The 20,983-nt window shown below is 55.9% G+C and overlaps 1 protein-coding gene across 1 annotated transcript in view; it reads left to right on the forward strand.

Annotated features, from left to right (window-relative positions):
• Positions 1–1,999: 1,999 nt before the first annotated feature.
• Positions 2,000–20,983, forward strand: part of MYO7B (myosin VIIB) — a gene marked incomplete at its 5' end in the record, with an annotated part of 71,711 nt that continues 52,727 nt past the window's right edge. The window contains 8 exons of the mRNA XM_081095342.1: positions 2,000–2,017; positions 6,894–7,007; positions 7,716–7,868; positions 9,096–9,280; positions 12,480–12,601; positions 17,734–17,876; positions 18,647–18,760; positions 20,219–20,372. Coding sequence (XP_080951468.1) covers positions 2,000–2,017; positions 6,894–7,007; positions 7,716–7,868; positions 9,096–9,280; positions 12,480–12,601; positions 17,734–17,876; positions 18,647–18,760; positions 20,219–20,372 — 1,003 coding nt within the window. The remainder of the gene's footprint in view (positions 2,018–6,893; positions 7,008–7,715; positions 7,869–9,095; positions 9,281–12,479; positions 12,602–17,733; positions 17,877–18,646; positions 18,761–20,218; positions 20,373–20,983) is intronic.

Consider the following 20,983-nt stretch of genomic DNA (forward strand, 5'->3'; position numbering starts at 1 on the left):
CATGCCGATGCCCTGTGGATGGGAGTGCTCTGCCCGGGAAGGATGGTGTCTCTGGTGTGAGGGAATGACTCCACATGGATCTGAGTGGCTGACCCTTCAGCTGTCTCCCCAGGGCCACAAACCCCAGACTCTTCTTCTGAAACTCTAGTCCGCTCTGCCCTCCTTCTGCTGAAGCCCAGGGTGAGTGGCTGTGAATGGAATTTTGTGCACTGGCCCTTTAAGAGGGTGCCTGTGTCTCTAGCCATCTCCACCTGGCAGACAGAAACCCTGCTTCTTTTCACAGCTGGATATCATGTGGCTGCTTCTTCCTGGCTCTCATGCACTGGGTTGGGGAGCCCATGTTGGGGTTTAGGCCCCACCCTTCTCAGGGGGAACTCCCCTCAGCTGAGATATTCCTCCTGCCCCTCAGCCGCTGCCTGTGGAGCCTGGCCAGCCCTTGCTGCCAATCTTGATGTGACTTCTGTAAATCCCTGGTTATGCGGCTTCTCTTCGGCTAGTCTTCGGTTGGTTATTGAGGATGATTTTTATATAATTTAGTTGTAATTCCAGTTTGATCCTGGGAAGGGGTTAGTGTAGCTTCTACCTACCCTGCTACCATCTTGGATCTTGGGCAACTTTTTCAAGCAACTCAGCTCTGGGGCAAAAACAAGAGGAGGACAGTAACTGGGAGGTGTCAATGAGGCCAAGAAAATTCATTTTAGAATAGACAAGGCCTGAATTTATCTCTCTGCGGGGAGGAAAGTCCAGAAGAGTGAGGATGAATGAAGTTGTGAGACCTGTATTAGCTATTTATTGCTGCATCACAAATTACTCCAACATTTTGCAGCTTAAACTACAAATATTTATTCTCTCACACAGTTTCTGAGGGTCACAAATCTAAGAGCAGCTTAGTTGTCATTTCTGGGCCGGGGACCCTCATGAGGTTTGTATAGTTTGCTTGGGCGGAACTTATGTTCTGAGGGTGCGGCAGCTGGAAGCCAAGGCCAAGGTGCTGGGAGGTTGTTTTGTGGAGGCCTCTTCCCGGCTTTCAGACAGCTGCCCGCTGGCTGCTTTGTGCGCATGTGGTCACCCCTCTATGCGTGCGCACCTCTGGTACCTCTTCCTTTTCTGTTGTATTAGGACCCACCCTAGCAGCTTTGCTTTAACTTCGTCACCTCTTTAAAGGCCTTGCCCCCAAATACAGTCCCATTCTGACAAGCGAAGGGTTAGGACTTCAACACAGGAATGTGGGGGGAGTAAAATTCAGACATAACAAGTTTCAGTGATGACCCCTTGCCTGGGGCTGGACGATCTGCTTCGGAGATCGCGATCATTGGCTGTGGACTCGAGACCTCGTTCCTCACCACATGGCCTTTGCTTAGGGCTGCCGATCCTCAGACACGGTAGCCGGGGCGTCTGCGCGAGAGCAGGGAGCACAGAGCCTGTCACTCCCAGCTTAGAAGCTGTGGTCACCGCTCCACCCTGATCACATTTGTCAGAAGTGGATCATTAAGTCCACACTCAAGGTGGGAGTCTCCGGGCCCCAGGCCCCAGACCCCAGACCCCAGGCACCAGGCCCCAGACCCCAGGCTCCAGGCTCCAGGCCCCAGACCCCAGGCTCCAGGCCCCAGGCCCCAGGCCCCAGGCTCCAGGCCCCAGACCCCAGGCACCAGGCCCCAGACCCCAGACCCCAGGCACCAGGCCCCAGACCCCAGGCTCCAGGCTCCAGGCTCCAGGCCCCAGACCCCAGGCTCCAGGCCCCAGGCCCCAGGCTCCAGGCCCCAGACCCCAGGCTCCAGGCTCTAGGCTCCAGGCCCCAGGCCCCAGGCCCCAGGCCCCAGGCTCCAGGCTCCAGGCTCCAGGCCCCAGATCCCTGGCCCGGCCAGGCATCCCACTGGCGCTGGCGGAAGACCACTGGGTCCTGCAGGGCGGTTGGGGCGGAGGACTGATGACCTGCCCTCTCTCTGCACAGGCTTTGAGCTCTGTCGGGCTGTCGCGGGCTGTCGCTGGCTGTCGCAGGATGTCGGCCTTCAGGCTGGTAAGCATTTCACCTGCTCCCCCCCCCCCCCCCCCCCCCCCGGCGGTGGTGGGGAGTCATTTCTCTGCCGGAAAGAAGGGAGGCGATGAGGCCCGGGAGAGATACAGGCCATCCGCGGCCTCAGCGGACCTCGCGTGCTTGGTCATCCCTCGCTGACATCCCGGCTTAACGTGTGGACGAGTCCGGGCGCAGCTGAGAGAGCTGCCGGAGAGAGGGCAGCGCCGGCCTCCCGCCAGGGCCTCCGCCAGCCCAGCCGGCCGCCTGCTGCCGGAGGCAGGAGCCCCCGGGAGAGGAGCTGGGGGCTGGGGACACTGGCACGCCCTGCGGGGGAGCTGGGGCAGGCCCGGCTCACTGGGAGGCTCCTGGGTGGGCGGGGAGCCCAGAGGAGAGCCCCCCACCGGGGAGCCAGAGTCTGCCATGTCCTCCTGGACACAGCCCCGCAGCAGCGGGGGTCTTGGCTGCGGGGTCCACGCGCTGCGAGAGGCAGCCCCCACGCTGGGCCTGGGGCTCCTGTGGCTGAGCCCTCAGTGACCCCGTCCCCCCTGGCGGCCGCTCGGTTTTCGGTTCTCGCTGGAGCTGCTTGGGGGAAGCACGCGGTCTCAGGTTCAGGTTCAAGGCGCGGCTGCTGGCGACCCCGTCACCAAGGCCAGGCGCCGGCAGCTGGGACGCAGGCCCCCGGGCGGGCGCGGGAACGGTGGGCCCGGGCCCTGCTGGCCACGGGGCTCACTTCAAGCAGAGTTTAGATCCGGGGCCTGTCCCCTCCACCCCAGCTCCCGGGGAGGAGCGGCACGGGCGCCTGCACCGCCTCCTGCCGCCCCGAGGCGGCTCGAGGGAGGCCTTGCTGAGCGCATTTCCCCGCGCCCCCCGCGCCCGCCCCGCGCCCCCCGCGCCCGCCCCGCGCCCGCCGCGCTCAGTGCCAGTGGCTCCTCCCCGTGCCCACGCCCCGGCCCGTGGGCGCGCTCACAGGTCCTCGCAGGCCAGGAGCCTGAAGCTCAGAGGCCTCGCGACCTGCCCAAGGTCATAGCCTCACGGAATGGGGTGCGGGGGGGGGGGGCGGCGGTAGAAGCAGGTGTCTGACTTCGGGGCTGTCTGTTCATTAGCCTGCTGGGCGGAATGGAGCCTGGACCACAGGAACCCGTCCCTCACGGCTCCGGGGCTGGAGGGGCGCGGTCAGGACACCCAGGGCTGGTGTGTGGGGAGACCGCACCACCTGGCTGCAGACTCCCGCCTCCTCCCTGTGCGACATGGCCTTCCTTCTGTGTGCTCAGAGAGAGGGAGAGAGAGAGAGAGAGAGAGAGAGAGAGAGAGAGAGAGAAAGGGAGGAAGACAGAGAGATCTGGTATCCCTTCCTCTTCTTATGAGGACCTGATCCTACTGGGTTAGGGCCCTCCTTTTGACCTCATTTAACTTGAATTACCTCTTTAAGGGCCCTGTGTCCAAATACAGTTACATTAGAGGTTAAGGCTCCAACATATCGATTTGGGGGTGATGCAGTTCAGTCCATAAAAGGTTTTAATATTTAATCTCAATTATTAAAAAAATTCAAGCACGCCCAATAACTACTTCATGGAAAGAGTTTTTTAAGCAATTAGCAGTGGACCCCCTCGGCCAGTGAACTTTCTAGTTTAATTAAGATGGGATTTGAGCCCTAACCTGTTTGGCTCAGTGGATAGAGCATCAGCCTGCAGACTCAAGGGTCCCAGGTTCGATTCCGGTCAAAGGCATGTACCTCGGTTGCGGGCACGTCCCCAGTGGGGAGCGTGCAGGTGGCAGCTGATCAATGTTTCTCTCTCATTGATGTTTCTGACTCTCTATCCCTCTCCCATCCTCTCTGTAAAAAATCAATAAAATATATTTTAAAAAAAAGATGGGATTTGAGTACATTCACATTGTGCAACAGATCTAAGAACTTCTTCATCTTGCAAAATTGAACCGCAATACCCATTGCACCTACTGTCCCCCCTCAGCCCTACCTGTTTTCTGTTTCCATGATGGTGACTCCTGTAGAAGCTCCAAACGAGTGGAATCATACAGTATTTTTCCTTTTGTGACTGGCTTATTTTGCTTGGCATAATGTCCTTGAGACCCACCCACACTGCAGCATCTGACAGGAACGCCTTTCTAAGCCTGCGTGATGTCACACTATGTGTACATGCCATGTGGCTTATCTGTGCAAACTGTCAAGGAACATTTGGTTGCTCCCACTTATTGACTATTGTGAATGATAAGGCCACAGTGAACATGGGTGACAACTATTAATTGAGATCCTGTTTTGAAATCTTTTGGATACACTCCTAAAAGTGGAATTGCTGGATCACGAGGTAGCTCTATTTTGGTTATTTAAGGAGCCCTCCGTACCGTGTTCCCCAGTAATGGCACCAATGTCGTTCCCACCACCAGAGCACCACGGTCCCACTTTCTCCACATCCTTACCGATGCGCGTTGTTTTCTGGGCTGTTGACAGCAGCCATTCTAACCGGTGGATTGCTCTTTTCTTGAGATCTTTGAAGCAGTTACTTGGCCCTCATATAGGATCTGAATTTGTCCTAAATTTTCTCCTTATACATGAACTGATCTTCTCATCTGCCTACCCTCCCCCCAAAATTATTTCTTTATTTCTAAAGTCAAATAACCGTTATTAGTATATGTCTCAATTTATTTTTCTTTGTCATTATTTCCTGGTAGCTGGTTTGTTTTCAATCTGTAGATTCAAGGCTTTAATTTCTGGAAAGTTTTCTTAAATTATATCTTTAAATAATCTTTCTCTTTCTTTTTCTAGTTTTTTTCTTTAGGCACTCCAATTACCTGTATTTTTGCTGTCTCCCATATCTATTCTTTTCTTCCTGATCCTAATCTTTTAAAAATTTCTTTGTCATTTTGCTCACTTTTCTTGTTCCTGTTGTTAACCTAAAAATAGAAGGCCAAAGTGAGACAAAACAAGCCTTTATTGAGATCAATAAGAATAGCTGTTCAGGAAGCACTGATTCGGGCAGAAGCCCAAACAGTGTTCTGATTAGGAGCCCAAGGCCAGGGTGTTTATGAGAGGGGAACAATTACATTGAGAGAAGAAAGCTTTTCTATTGGTGCAGATTAATTGGTATGTTTAAGTAATTGCATTTATCATGATGATTTCCATCTTATTCCATCGTTGCCATGAACTCTCTTCCTGCTTCGTTTCACAGCTTCACATGTAAGTCCACTCTGAGCTGCAGTGTGAGGCTGGGTCCAGGAGCAGGTCTGCTGGGTGGAGGCTGCTCGCTGTGTGGAAGGTTCTCCCCTCCACTGAGCTGCCTTTGCACCTGTGTCAGAGCAGCTGCCCTGGCTGGTGGCACTATTTTTGGATTCTCTATTTGTGTCTCTCCCTCCAATACTGTAGCAGTCTTGATTGCTGTGTCTAGATTATAAGCTGGACAGGGACCCTTCCTAATTTATTCTTATTTTCCTAAAGCATTTTAGGTAGTCAGAGTCCTTTCCATATATACTGTTTATCTGTGTCTACCAAAAAAATCAGGCTGGGGTTTTGATAGGAGTTGTGTTTAAACTCTAGGTCCGGAAAATTGACATCTTCTCTGTGTTGAGTCTGCCAATGTGTCTCTTCACGTTTGTAGGTCTTCCTTCATTTCCTTTGTCAGGATTTTATCTCTCATCACAGATCTGGTACAAGGGCTCTATAATTTATAGCTAAGTACTTCACTTTCTTTAGAATTTGTTAACCTAAAAACAAAAGGCCAAAGTTAACACAACAGCAGTTATTTGAGATTTTTTAAAATAGCTATTCAGGAAGCACTGATCCAGGCAGAAGCCCAGAGCGTGTTCTGACCAGGAGCCCAGGCCGGCGTGCGGACTGCTGAGAAGGGCCTTTCCGTGCCTGGCAGGAGGCTTTCCCGTGCGCAGACGCTCAGGGAGCGACGCCGGTTCTAGACCCCGTTTCACGCTCAGTCTGGGCCTCCTCCTGTCTGCTCCCTGGTGTCCCGCACACAGTTCTTCAGCTGCCAGGCTGCTGGGCCGCCCGCAGGCACGCTGCCCGCTTTCCCACCCAGAGGCCGGGCAGTGAGATGGGGGAGGCCGCTCCTCCAGGACGCCGCGCCTGCCTTGTCGAGTGGCTCCTTTTATGCTTTTGTTTGCACAGTCTTCTGTGGCGTCACCGCTTCCGCAGTGCTGGTCTGTCCCCTGGTGTGTTCCCAATGCTGTCATTTCTGACTGGGTTTACTTCTTTTCCTCCATCTGCCTTGGGCTCTGCCAGCCGAAGCTTTATCCTTTAAGTTGTCTCACCGCCTCAGTTTTTGCTGCTGGTCTGCACCCCAGTAAGTGTTTGGAAATCCAAATGAGCTACTTGGTCACAACTCCCCGCTGCTCTGCGGCAGTTCTGTTCTGTTTGCTCCTTCGTTTTTCCTGGTGTGACGCACCTGCTCCATCCCTCCTTGTGGATGTCAGCGTCCTTGCAGGCAGACCTCTGCTGTCCCTTTGCATTCCTCTTCTTTGAAGGGGTGAGCTTTTGTGGCTCACAGGGCGGTGTGTGTGGGCCAAGGCCGTGTTGCAGGCCAGCAGAAACCGAGTGAGGTTTTCGTCTTCACTTCCCCGAGCCAATGGGCTTGGTGCTTCCCGGCTGCTCCCAGGGCGAAGCCTGCGTCCTGCAAACCTGCTTGTCCTTCTCTCAGAACCCAGCTGGCCAGGGACACTTCTGCCGCACTTCCGCCACCGTCCTGGCCTGAGTGACCAGGAGGGGAGGGCGGGCGAGGGGGAGGAGCAGGAGGGTGCAGGGGAGACAGCCCCAGCCGCCTGGGAGCGCTCATGGAGGGGACACCCCAGGCAGGGAAGTCTTGAGCAGAAGGGAAGGTGGGGCAGGGCCCAGCCACAGCGCTCTCCCTCCTTCTAGGGTGACCATGTGTGGCTGAACCCCACCTCTGCCAGCAAAACCAGCATTGCCATCGGGGGCGTCATCAAAGAAACAAAGCCTGGCCGGACCTTGGTTGAAGATGACGAGGGCAAGGTCAGTGTGCCCTGCTCTCCCTCTCAGGGCTGCCCGGCTCTGAGCCCCTCTCCTCGTTGGAAGTTCCAGAGTCCAAGTGAGGCCTGGGTGGCGGGAAGCCTGCGGGGAGCCCGCCACCCACGGGACCGGGCTGGGCTGGCTCCGGACGGTTCTATAATGGAAAAGTGGGAGGTGGTTGGCAGATGGAAAACCAGGACAATTAGGGAGCAGGAAGAAGTGGGCCAGGCTGTGGTGGAGAGGAGGGCGGCAGGGGCGCTGAGCTGGAAAGATGGGGAGCTGAATCCGCAGCCTCCATGGGGCGGGTGGCGGGAGCGTGGCTTCCCAGCAGATCCCTGTGGCCCCTCCTAGGGAAGCGGGTCGCGTGTTAGCCGTTACCTCTCTGTTTGCAAGATGACGTTATGAAGTGAACAGCACTTTCACTCGCAGTTATTCCAGCAATCTGTGAGGCTCCCCGCTGCCGCCTGCCGTCACCCAATCACAGCTGCTCTGACCCTGGTCCGAAACTCACCCCTAGCCCCAGCTGCACACTGACCCTGCCCCAGGCCCGCGGGCCCCAGCCAGGCTGACCTGGTGCGGTCCCAGGTGTTTCCTGGCCTGGACGACAGGCTGACCTGCGGGAGCCAGTGGCGAGGCGGCTGGCCGGCTGAGAAGGTGGACAGGTCGTGGCCACGCGGAGGGTGCCTCAGGGTGGTCTGCCCTTCCTTCCAGGAACACTGGGTCCAAGCAGAGAACCTCGGCACCCTCAGTCCCATGCACCCCAACTCGGCCGAGGGTGTGGACGACATGATCCACCTGGGGGACCTGAATGAGGCGGGCATGGTGCACAACCTCCTGATCCGCTACCAGCAGCACAAGATCTACGTGAGTCCCCAAGCCGCGCGGGCTCCCCACGGGCTCCGTCCCCACGTGCTGGCTTCCGGGCGGAGAGAGACACAGCCGGGTCCATCCCCACGGCCCAGGTCTGCACCCTGCGGCCGGGGCAGGCACATGACCTTCCCCATCTCTGCTCCCTGACTGCAAGATGGTGATGAGGTTTCTGAGGGCACCGCGGAGCTCAATGGGTGCAGCAGAAGGTCTGCTCATGGCCCAGGGAGCCGAGGTCACGGCTGGCACCGTCGCCTGTGAGGCCCCTCCTCGGCTGTGCAGACAGTCCATGCGGCCAGCCTGGCTTCCGTCCAGGGAGCTTGTCACACCAGGAGGGGTGCACTGATGCAGGCCCTTTTCCCGGGTCTGGCATGGACAGAGGTCCACCCAGCAGGGCAGGCTTTCCCAGGACCAGCAGCGTCCCAAATCCACGCCAGCCCTGCCTGAGTGGGCGTGGCCGGGACGTCCCTGCACCCCTGGCCTGTCACAGGGAGATGTGGCTCACTGGGCTCTTCTTCTGGGATGCCCAGAAGAGTGGGGAGGGAGCAGGGCCATGAATGGGAGAGGGCCGAACAAAGACCAGGAGGTGGTCCTGGGGCGGGGCACGGGGCTCTTGAGCCCCTCTGCCTGAAGATATGTGGGAGCTCCTGGTCTGAGAGCAGGGGCGAGCTGCCTTCCCTCTGGCTGTCACCGTCCTCACAGGGGGCTGGCTTAGCCTCTCCGTTCCTAAAACAAAGGCTAAGACGGGATGGTCATGTGACTTGTAGAGGCAGCTGCCCTGTCCCACCCCCAGGGGGCGGGTAGGGCTCTTGGGGTTGCACATGAGCAAGTGGTCCTTAACGGGTCGCAGGGATTAGTGGGGGCTGACATGGCGGACCGCCTCACAGGGGCCCTGTGGGAGACGGGACACTACCTCATACGTCCAGCCCGTCTTTACCCAGCTTCTAACTACCCAGTAGGGCGGTAAACGTTAACAGTGGCCGCCTCACTCAGCCCTCCTGTGAATGCGCCCGCCTGGGAGCCCTCGCTCACTGCTCACCGTGAGCACCTGCCTCTTCAGAGGAAGGACTGAGCAGCTGAGTGTCTTGTTTCCTGGCCAGAATCAGACCCCTCCTCGCCACACCCTCCCCCCTGCCCCCCAGAGCCAGCTACTCCCAGGCCGGGTCAGGGCCCCGCAGTGCTAGCCCTCGGGCGGAGAGCACTGACCTCCTGCTCCTTCCCCAGACATACATGGGCTCCATCCTGGTGGCCGTGAACCCGTTCCAGTTGCTGCCCCTCTACACGCGGGAGCAGGTGCAGCTGTACTACAGCTGCCACATGGGCGAGCTGCCGCCGCATGTCTTCGCCATCGCCAACAGCTGCTACTTCAACATGAAGAGGAACAAGAGGGACCAGTGCTGCATTATCAGGTGGGCGGCCGCCGCGTTCCTGGGACAGGCCAGAGGGCCAGGCACTCCTCTGAGCGTCTTGTAAAGGACCCTCTCCCACAGACAGTGTGTGACTTGGGGCTCCATTCAGCTGCAGACATCCTCCCCCAAAGCCCATGAGCCCTCAGGCATCTGGCCCCTGCTGCCCCTCTGCCCTAAGTCCTTCCAAGCCTGTCTACCTGCCTGTCTTTCTCCCTCCCTCCCTCCCTCCCTCTCTTCCTCCCTTCCTTCTTTCTTTCTTTCCTCCCTCCTTTCCTTCCTTCCTTCCTTCCTTTTCCTTTCTCCAGAACCTGCTCTCCCAGGGCATCTCCAGGGCCTAGAGTGTCCCCACCCCCAGCGACTATTTCCTGAGACAGGACATAGGACGGATGGGATGGCTCATTGAGGAATGGAATGTAGTATAGGCATTTGGGGCTGTGGTCAAACAGGTGAGGTCTCACTAAAAACAACAGAACAACTCAGGGCAGGCCTCAGGTGAGCACAGGGCAGCAGCGGCTCCAGGCGGTAGCCCTCCAGGCACTGGGCTCAGAAGGGATGTGTCCCTCCAGTCCAGGACCCGACCTGATTCAGAGAGTCGTTGCCCACCTCTGCTTCCTGCACAGGCCCTCTGGCACCCAGGCAAGGGAGTGCGAGGGGACAGCAAGGTGGAGGGGGACTTGGCTCCAAGACACATTGCCTGGTGCTCTAGTGGTCTTTCACTCACTCACTCACTCACTCACTCATTCCCTCACTCATTCATTCACTACTCATTCATGCACTCACTCATCAGAGGTGCTGTTGTGCTCCACCTATGCCTCCCCATCCTAGGGTGGGGAGACCACAGCAAGGAAAGGGTCACAGTCCCTGCCTCAAGGAGCTTCCATCTTGGAGAAGGGAGACAGACAGGCAGACAATAAATAAGCAGGTGTTTCCAGCAGGTCATAGGAGCTTTGCCGAAAAGCACTGCAGGAAAATAGAAGAGAGAGACGGGACCCAGGCGGGAGGTGGAGGGGCAGACCAGTCAAGCTCTCAGGGGAGGAGAGGTTGGAGCAGCACCAGAACGAATCCGGTAGCACAGGCTCTCATGCTTCATGTTGCCAGCAACTCTCTGACAGACATGCTATTCCTGTTCTACTGTTGGAAACCTACAGCCAGGGAGGGTGAGACCCCTTTCCAGGGACACGCAACCATCAAGCAGGGGACCGAGACCCTGGGCTCTGGAAAGGAAACGGGGGGTGATGTCCACTTCCCCAGGGAGAGGGTTTCTGTGCCAGGAGCTTGTGTTCTTGTGCCAGAAAGGGGCCGGGCCTGAGCGGGTCTGCCTGGGGCCGGCCAGTAGCGTGTGGGCCTAGACTTCATGCGGGAAAGATTTCACAACCGGAGTCCAGGTGACTGCGAGGCAGCATTTAGAAAGCCCGGACAGTGGGACAGGGAGGGCTTAGCATAGAAGAAGCAACAGGGCGACCAGGCTGGGCTGCCCTCGGTCTCCAGGAAGTCTGAGAAGAGGGGGCCTTGGGAAGAAGCTCAGGGATTAGCCTGTGATGCGCTGCTGTTGTCCGTTGCTGCCCTGGCTGCAAGCCTCGTGAGGTCCCCTAGAGTTTAGGAGATGTTCACCTGTGGGGGAGATGCGGGAAGGAAAGGTGGGTGCTGTCCCTGGGGAGAGCTCTGGGTCCTTTGTCTTGAGGCTTTTATCTCTCTCTTGCAGGCGGGAATCTTAGGGGAGGTCCCAGGGGAGGGTCTTCATAGAATACTCATCGTTTCCAGGTGGGCTCCCCAGGGCATGGTCTCCACCGGGGGGTCAGTGCGAGGGCAGGGGGTCCTCAGTCAGCACAGCTGGTCCTGCTGTCACTCACCTGGTTTTGCTGTTTTTCTGCATCTGGAATGGAAGTACACTGAGGCCTCGATGTTACCTCTAGGGAGGGGCCTCCTGCATCTGCTGGGCATTGCTCTGCCGGCTGGTTCAGCTCTCTGCCTCAGTCTCCCTGGCCCACTCATGCTGGCTCAGTGGTCTGTCTCACTCTGACCTCCCTCAGGCTTTGCCAATCTGCCCCTAGACTGGGGGCAGAGGCCATGGCTGGCTGCGAGGCTCACAGCATCACCTTCACCCCCAGCACTCAGTGCCTAAAAGGAGGGTGGAGTACCAGACTCCCACCTTTTGCATGGACACTCAGCCAGTCAGTCAGACTGCCCCTGTCCTTGCCCCTGCCCCTGCCCCTGCCCCTGCCCCTGCCCCTTCCCCTGCTCCTGCCCCTCCCCCTGCCCCTCCCCCTGCCCCTGCCCCTGCCCCTTCCCCTGCTCCTGCCCCTCCTCCTGCCCCTCCCCCTGCCCCTGCCCCTCCCCCTGCCCCTGCTCCTGCCCCTCCCCCTGCCCCTCCCCCTGCCCCTGCCCCTGCCCCTGCCCCTGCTCCTGCCCCTCCCCCTGCCCCTCCCCCTCCCCCTGCCCCTGCCCCTGCCTCTCCATCTGATTTGGCCGGAGTTCTGGGAGCTGACTGATTTGACTGGCATAGCAAAACTTTTTTAAAAATTAATATTTTCAGATGAAACAATATTTGTCTGGGATTCGCTTCAAAATAGTACAAGAGGGGAAACAAAATCGGCCAGAGGCTGAAGCTGGAAACGGGATTGCGGGAGTTTATCGTCAAACTGCACCGTGCAGGGGCCCCTGGGCTCACAAAGTGGCAGCCGGGGCCCTGCCGCTGTCAGCAGACATCGCACCCCTCTGCTCCATTTGTAATGCCTGACAATGTCCACAGTAAAGAATAATTTACACAAACGTAACATCCCAGCCTTGGCCAGAGCAATAATATTAATCACTACAAATGTGAGTGTTTGCTATGTGCCAGACACAGTATATTTTCTGACTTCATTAAATGTCCTAAGTAATTTTAAAAACTAATTTTCATTTCTCACCACCATGAAATTAATATATATTCACTATGAACATTTTAGAAAAATTCAGGAAAATATTCTTGGGGAAAAAATTGCTGTGCCTGTGACCCTGGAACCGAATTGGGCCTGCCCGCAGGGCTCGCGGGGAGAGGGTGAAAGACGCTCCCCGTAACCGCGCAGCATGGGCGTCGCCCCCCGGGGCGAGGGCCTGGGGGGCTCTTTCAGGCTGCCCAGGAAGCAGGCCTGGGGGTGGCCAGAGAGTTGAGGGGCGGAAAATCTCCTTTTCTATCGACTAACCTCCTCTGTGTCTGCAGCGGCGAGTCCGGGGCCGGGAAGACGGAGACCACCAAGCTCGTCCTGCAGTTCCTGGCCACGGTCAGCGGCCAGCACTCCTGGATCGAGCAGCAGGTGCTGGAGGCCAACCCCATCCTGGAGGGTGAGCAGGCGCCCCCCGGCCTTTGCCCGGCCTCCCTGCAGGAGGAGCCTTCGTCGGCCAGGGGCCCTGGGGGAGGGCGGAGGGGGCACCCCCTTCCAGACTTCTGAGGACTCCTCAGGACACGAGAGATTGGGGCGGGAGAGAGTGTGGGGCCTCGAGGGAGCAGGAAGGGGAGAATGACGACCGTAGAAGCTTCTATTCAGTGTGTTTTCCTCAGGATCGAACAAGTCTTTCAAAAGGGGTCCAAGATGAAATGAACTTGGCCGTGCTGGGTATCGAGTTCGGGTGCTGGGGAAGCAGTCGCCAGCCCGGCTGGGCCTGTGGAGGTTTAGTGAGGGAGGAAGCAGGGTGCCCCCGACAAGCCCCGGGCCGGGGTGCCGCAGGAGCCTTGGGCGAGCAAAGGGCCGTGCAGGCCTGAGGGCAGCCAGCCCCACGGAGCTCTGGGTCAATGCCAGAGCAGGAGTCCTGCCCTGGGCGCGCCAGGCCCCGGCGCCACTCACTCAGCCTCTGGTGGGGGTGGCCGGAGCAGGCGACCTCAACCCCAAGGCTGTCATCCACTGGCCAAGAGGCGCCCTTCTTCTTTGTAACTGAGGTGTGGCTCACGTACAGTAGATATTCACCTTTTTGACGTTCAAACTCATACAATCATACGACCCCCATCATCATCATGATGTAGAATGCTCCCGTCAGCCCCACCTTCCCTCAGGCCCTTTGTCGTTCAGTCTCTCCCAGCCCAGCCCCTGGCAACCACTCAGAAGGTCGTGCAGTTAAAACCGTACAGTGTGTAGCCCTTGGGTCTGGTTGCTGTGTCAGCATCGCGCACCGGGACTGCCTCGCAGCGTTGCCTGCACTGAGTTACTCCTCTCGCTCCTCTCACGGCGGTGCCCAGCTCGCTCAGCGAGCCAAGGACCTCTGGGTTGTTCAGTTTTCAGTGATTATGAAGAAAGCCTCCTCCAGTAGCTGCATACAGGTTTTTGTGTGCATACAGGTTTTTGTGTGCATACAGGTTTTTGTGTAAACACATGTTTTTCTCTTAAATAAACATGCAGGTGTAAAATGGTTGGGTGGTAAGTGAGCACTTTAACTCTGTCAGGAGCTGCCCACAGCCGGTCGGCACTGGGTGCTGTCAGGAGGCGGTCTGCACGTGGGAGCAGAGCTCGCAGCCGGCTCTCACGCACTCCAGTGTGCGAACAGCGCCCTCGCTTTTCACCTGCTCGCTTCCCATCTGTGCAGCTTCTCTGGTGAAGTGTCTGTTCAAGTGTTTGGCCCATTTTTTGACTTAGTTGATTCCTTGTTTATGATTTTGTAAAAGTTAGCAACATGTTCTGGATACAAGCCCATTATAAGACAGGTGTTCTGCAGATACCCACCCTCCCCCGTCTGAGGTTTGTCCTTTCATTCTCTTAACAGTGTTTTTGTAGGGTAGACGTTTTAGATTTTGATAAAGTACAACTTTTCTTTTCTTTTATTGGTTATGCTTTTGGAGTTATATCTAGGAAATCTTTGCGTAACCGAGATTATCCTTTATGTTTTCTTTTAGATGTTGTGTAATTCTAGGTTTTACATTCAGGTGTATGATCCATTTTATGTTAATTTTTCTAGGGTGCAAGGTATAAGTTGAGTCTTTCTTTCTCTTTTCTTTCCTTCCTCTCTCCCTCCCTTAGTTCTTTCCTTCTTTCCCTATAGCTAGCCAATCATTTCAGCTCCATTTGTTGAAAAGACTATTCTTTCTCCATTGAATTGCTTTTGTACTTTTATCTAAAATCAGTTGATCATACACTGGATCTATTTCTGGATTCTCTATTCTTTTTTTAAAATTATTTATTGTTGAAAGTATTACAAATGTCCCTCATTTTCCCCCCATTGCCCGCCTCCACATGCCCCGCCCCAGGCCTTCACCACCCTATTGTCTGTGTCCATAGGTAATGCCTACATGCGTATGAGAAGTTTGGTTAATCACTTCCCATCACACCCGCCCCCCCCCCCCCCCCCGCTTCCCTCTGACATTTGTCAGTCTGTTCCATGTTTCCATGCCTCTGATTCTATTTTATTCATCAGTTTATTTTGTTCATTAGTTTCATTGTTCATTTTATTTTTAGGTTTAATTGTTGATAGATATATATTTATTGGCATTTTATTGTTCATATTTTTTATCTCTTCTTCTCTTTTTCCTTCTCCTTCTCCTTCTTCTCCTTCTTCTTCCTCCTCTTAAAGAATACCCTTTAGCATTTCATATAATACTAGTTGGGTGGTGATGAACTCCTTTAGCTTTTTCTTATCTGTGAAGCTCTTTATCTGACTCTCAATTCTAAATGATAGCTTTTCTGGGTAGAGTAATCTTGGTTGTAGGTCCTTGCTGTTCATTCCTTTGACTATTTCTTGCCACTCCCTTCTGGCCTGCAAAGTTTCTGTTGAGAAATTAGCTGACAGTCATATGGGTGTTTCTTTGTAGGTAACTAACTGCTTTTCTCTTGCTGCTTTTAAGATTCTCTCTTTGTCTTTATCCCTTAGCATTTTAATTATGATGTGTCTTGGTGTGGGGCTCTTTGGGTTCCTCCTGTTTGGGACTCTCTGTGCTTCCTGGACTTGTAAGTCTATTTCTTTCACCAGGTAGGGCAGTGGTTCTCAACCTTCCTAATGCCGCAACCCTTTAATACAGTTCCTCATGTTGTGATGACCCCCAACCATAAAATTATTTTCGTTGCTACTTCATAACTGTAATTTTGCTACTGTTATGAATTGTAATGTAAATATCTGATATGCAGGATGTATTTGCATTGTTACAAATTGAACACAATTAAAGCATAGTGATTAATCACAAAACAATATGTAATTATATATGTGTTTTCCGATGGTCTTAGGCAACCCCTGTGAAAGGGTCATTCAACCCCCAAAGGGGTCGCGACCCACAGGTTGAGAACCGCTGATGTAGGGGAACTTGTCTATTATTATTTCTTCAAATAGGTTTTCAATATCTTGCTCTCTCTCTTCTTCTTCTGGAACTCCCATAATGCGATTGTTGGTATGCTTGAAGTTGTCCCAGAGGCTCCTTACACTATTTTCATATTTTTAAATTCTTTTTTCTTTTTGCTCTTCTGATTGGGTGTTTTTGGCTTCCTCATATTCCAAATCATTAATTTGATTCTCAGACTCCTCTACTCCACTGTTGAATCCCTGTAAATTATTCTTTTTTTTTTTTTTAAATATATTTTTTATTGATTTTTCACAGAGAGGAAGGGAGAGAGAGAGAGTCAGAAACATCGATGAGAGAGAAACATCGATCAGCCGCCTCCTGCACATTTCCCACTGGGGATGTGCCCGCAGCCCAGGCACATGCCCTTGACCGGAATCGAACCTGGGACCCTTCAGTCCGCAGGCCGACACTCTATCCACTGTGCCAAACCGGTTTTGGCCCTGTAAATTATTCTTTTTAAAAAATATTTTTTTATTGATTTCAGAACGGGAGAGAGAGATAGAAACATCAATGATGAGAGAGAATCATGGATCGGCTGCCTTCTGCATGGCCCCTATTGGGGATCAAGCCCACAACCTGGGCATGTGCCCTTGACAGGAATCAAACCCTGAACCCTTCAGTCCACAGGCTGACGTTCTATCCACTGAGCCACACCAGTTGGGCTAAATTATTCTTTATTTCAGTTAGTGTATGCTTAATTTCTGACTGGCCCTTTTTCATGTCTTTGACATGCTCACTAAGATCCTTAAAAGTCTCATGAAGATTCTTGAGTGACCTTGTAACCATTGTTTTTAACTCTGTATTCAGTAGTTTGCTTGCTTTTATTTCTTTCATTTGTAACATGTTTCTTTGTCTTTGCATTTTGGCTGTTTCCCTGGGTTTGTTTCTATGTATTAGGTAGAGCTGCCATGTCTCCTGGAATTGGTAGCTTTGTATAGTAGGTGTCCTGTAGGGCCCAGTGGCTCAGCCTCCCCAGTCACCTGGGCTGGGTACACTAGGTGCACCCATGTGGGATGTGTGCACAGTCTTGTAGTTGAGCCTTGATTGCTGCTGGTGCCACTGGGAGGAATTGGCTTCCAGGCCAATTGGCTGTGAGGACCAGCTGGAACTACAGAAGGAGAGCTGCTGTGCAGGAGACACCCCTATGGAGCAGGACTTGCTTCAGTGGGACCATGGTGCTCACTGAGTCTGCCCCTTGAGTGTGTCACTTGTGGATGTGTAGGGTTGTAATTTGCTATCGTCTGAAACTGTCCACTGGGTTCACTGACCCTAGGGCCTCCAGAGAGGTGCAAAGTCAGCCACTATCTGGGGCCACCCAGCAGGAGCTACAGAGGGATCTGCAGATGGCTGTTATTTGCTATTTGTATTGGGATTAGAGGTGCCCAGGTGAGGCCCAGCTGTGAAGCAATGCAGGCTGGTGCTAGTGCTGGGTCTTAGGCCTTTTATTGATAGGTTTGGAGCATGTTGTCACCAGCTGCAGCTTGTTTGAGAGATTTTAGCAAAGTCTGAAGCCTGAGCCAGGACACGCCATACATATGGAAAAGCTGCTGTAAACAGGTTGGGTGGGGCTGCAAATTGAATGGGGCAGGGTCTCAGGGAACCCCTAAGGCAGAGCAAACAGTGTGCTCCAGGCTGATGGAGACTCAGATAAGGCTGCCAGTCAGCCCTGGGACAGGGTAGGTCCCAGCACAGCACAATGACCCCTGCAAGCACCCTATCTGGGAGATAGCCACCCCTGAGTTCCTTCCCTGATGGCAGACAATCCAGTTCCTCCCTGTATGTGTCTGGGTCCCCCAAAACCCCTGATGCTGGGGCTCAGAGGAAGCAAGTCTGAGTAAGCCTGGCATTCAAGGCTCTGTGCTAAGCCCATCTACTAGTGAGTTCTTTTTGTCTCCCACTGCCTTCCTCCTGGATCCTGTGCTCCAGCCAAAATCCCATTCTACAAGCACACTCCATGCTTTCTGACCTCCAAATCCGCACCTGCACTTTGCCTGCCTCTGAGCATACCCTTGGTTGCCACCACAGTCCAGTGCAATCCTGCCTAGTTTTCAATTCTGGGCTTCGCCACCTCCTCTGAGAAGCCTTCCCAGAAGACCCTGCTAAAAAGTTCATTTTCTCCTCTCTGCTCCCATCATGGGCACCATCCTCTGGCCCTTAGCCTTTGGAAACGCCAAGACAATCCGAAATGACAACTCAAGCCGCTTTGGGAAGTATATTGACATCTACTTCAACCCCAGTGGGGTAATCGAAAGTGCACGCATCGAGCAGTTTCTCCTGGAGAAGTCCCGGGTCTGCCGGCAGGTGAGGGCAATCTCTGTTTGCCCCAAATGGGGATTCAGGATTTGGGAGGCTTCCAGGAGGGGTCTCCTTCCATCGTTCTCACCCCTCCTTCCCTCTCCCCAGGGACCTCCTCAACGCTCCCATAGGTCTTAGTTGCTTCCCCGGAACCCTGGTCCTACCCTGAGATGGGCCAACGATCCCTAGAATCCTATATAATAAAGAGCTAATATGCTAATTAGACTGGATGGTGGAACAACCTTTCGGAATGACCATTGGTGGGGGATGGTGCCACAGGGCTGAGGCAGCGGGGTTGCAAGGGCCTACTCTTGCACGAATTTTGTGCATTGGGCCTCTAGTTGAATAATAATGGTCCTTGGCCAGTTTTCAAAAACAAGAAATGCAGGACTTTTTGTTCTGAATTTTCCATCCATATAATGTTCTCATTCATTGGTGCCTCCTCCTCCTCACCTTTACTGGAATTAATTCTGAGGCCGGCCAGTTGCCTGCTGAGGGCTGTACCCTGAGGTCATGCCCTGGCCTATGACTTCAGGGAGGGTGCATTCAGGGCTTTGAGGAAGTGCCTGAGGGAGGGCTGGAGGCAGGCTGGGCAGCCTTCATGCAGGGCTGCGGGAGCACCTTGGCCTCAAGGCCCAGGATGAGGGCAGCCAGCAGGCCTGCTGCACCTCGGTGAAGGGGGCCCACCTGGCTGAGGTTGCGGAGCAGCCGCCAGGCAGGCGGGATGATCGTCACAGTAGGAGACACTGCCGATTCAGGGGACTGCCTTCCCCCAGGCCCCGCAGGAGCGGAACTTCCACATCTTCTACTGCATGCTCCGGGGCATGCGCTCGGAGGAGAGGGGGCTGCTGCGCCTGGGCTCGCCCTCGGAGTACCGCTACCTGACCTCGGTGAGGCCCCACCCGCCCCGCCCCACTCTCCTCCTTGCCCCGCCTCACTCTCCTCCTTGCCCCGCCCCACTCTCCTCCTTGCCCCGCCCCCGCCCCACTCTCCTCCTTGCTCCGCCCCACCCGCCCCGCCCCACTCTCCTCCTTGCCCCGCCCCACTCTCCTCCTTGCTCCGCCCCACCCGCCCCGCCCCACTCTCCTCCTTGCCCCGCCCCACCCGCCCCGCCCCACTCTCCTCCTTGCTCCGCCCCACTCTCCTCCTTGCCCCGCCCCACTCTCCTCCTTGCCCTGCCCCACTCTCCTCCTTGCCCCGCCCCACTCTCCTCCTTGCCCCTCCCCCGCCCCACTCTCTTCCTGCTCTGTCCCCACCCCTGCACCCCTCCCACCCCTCGGCCCGCCCAGACTCTGGCAGCTCCCGGGGGAGGAAGGAGGTCTGGCGGGCGGGTGGGCGGGTCTTGGTTTCCCCTTCCTGGCTTGCCGAGGCTTCCTTATTCTCACCCAACTGACCTCCTGCCCCACCGGCTCACCTTCCTGTGGAACCAATGAGCAAAAAGGCTGGTCACCCAGCGGTCAGCTGTCTTCACCCCCTCCCGCCATCGCTCCAGACGCCATCCTGTGGGTGCCCCTAGACCGTGAACCCCAGGCGAGCAGCCTGCTTACACTTGTTCGGGCGGCATCCCATCTCTCACGTCCTCTCCCGTGCAGCCCCCCAGGCACTGCCTCTGGCCTTCAGCTCCTGCCTGGACCCTGGCAGGCCCCTGGGCCCCTCCTCTGACCTGGTGCACCGCCCACCCTGCAGACACAGGCCTGCTCAGTCACTCACCCTGCAGACCTCCCCAGGCCAGTCTGCGACCACAGCCCATGGCATGTTTCCAAGTCCCTCCGGATTCCACGGTCGTGGGACCTCTCCCTTCACCACCAACCCACCACCATGTGCCCTGGCTCCTGCCTCCCACCTCCACCCGGTCCGGCTGCTCTCTGCCTGGACATCCCTCTCCCCGGGCCCCTGGGAAGCTCAGCCCGTGGGGCAGCCAGAGGCTCCTCCTGGGGGCTCGCCTCCCTCGCCAGCGCACAGGCGCCGCCTGCCCTGCCCTTGGCGCCTGTGAGACGGCATCTGCCCCCGCCCCTCCGCCTCCAGCACAGCACAGAGCCCGGCACACAGAGCGCCGGCATCTGTCTGCTAAGTGGCCGCAGGGTCCTCCCGGGAGGGCGGCCAGGAGCCACTGTGGGTGGGGAGGCGGGCGGAAGGACTGGGCCGTGTGCCAGCCGCCGTGCGCTGGCCGCGCCTCTGGTTCAGCCTCTGGAGGGACTTGTGTGTTTGGGGCTTGGACGTCCCGTGGCCCCTCAGGGGGAGTCACTCCAGGGCCTGGGCTGAGTCCTCGAGGCTGCTCGCTGGTTGGCCCTACACGAAGGAGGGGGTGGGGGTGGCCCTGCCAGGAGCTGAGGTGCCCCATTCTGCAGGGGAACTGCACCTCCTGCGAGGGGCTGGACGATGCCAAGGACTACGCCCACGTGCGCTCCGCGCTGAAGATCCTCATGTTCTCCGATGCTGAGCACTGGGACCTCAGCAAGCTGCTGGCAGCCATTCTCCACCTGGGGAACGTGGAGTTCATGGGTAATGTTCCCCTCAAGCACCCCTGGGGAGGAAGAGTGGGGGGCAGGGAAAGAGAGAGAAAACCCCTCAGGGCTCTCCCCTGAAGAGCTGCCGAAGTCACGTGGTCTAACCCAGTCCGCAAAAAATACCTGGAAGTTTTAGCTATAATTTTGGAGGCCTTGTGGGGTTAGGGAAAAGATGTTGAAGATTAGGGCACTCCAAAGATGAAGACGCCATCAGTCAGCCCCCACACTTAGCTGGCACCCCAAAGAGCTCCCCCCGAGGTGTGGGTGAAGCAGGCACGGACTTGCAGACCAGCTAGTCGGCATCGGGTGTCCGGGGTGTGCCGGCCTGGACGCCGCCCGAGCCCCTGCGCAGAGGATGCAGAGAGAAGACCAGCATAGGCTGAGCCGGATCCTAATGAGACAGAGTGAGGGATCTCGGAGGGAAGGCGGGGAGGGGGGCGGAGCGGGTAGGTAATCAACCAAAGACCTTGCATATATGGACACAGACAATAGGGTGCTGAAGGCCTAGGGCAGGGGTGGGCGGGAGGAGGGCAAGGGGGGGAAAGGGGACGTATATAATACTTTCAACAATAAAGAATTATTTAAAATTTAAAAAGAAAAAGAATG

The sequence above is a fragment of the Myotis nattereri genome (assembly GCF_964212035.1).
Source record: "Myotis nattereri genome assembly, chromosome: 7".
NCBI lineage: Eukaryota > Metazoa > Chordata > Mammalia > Chiroptera > Vespertilionidae > Myotis > Myotis nattereri.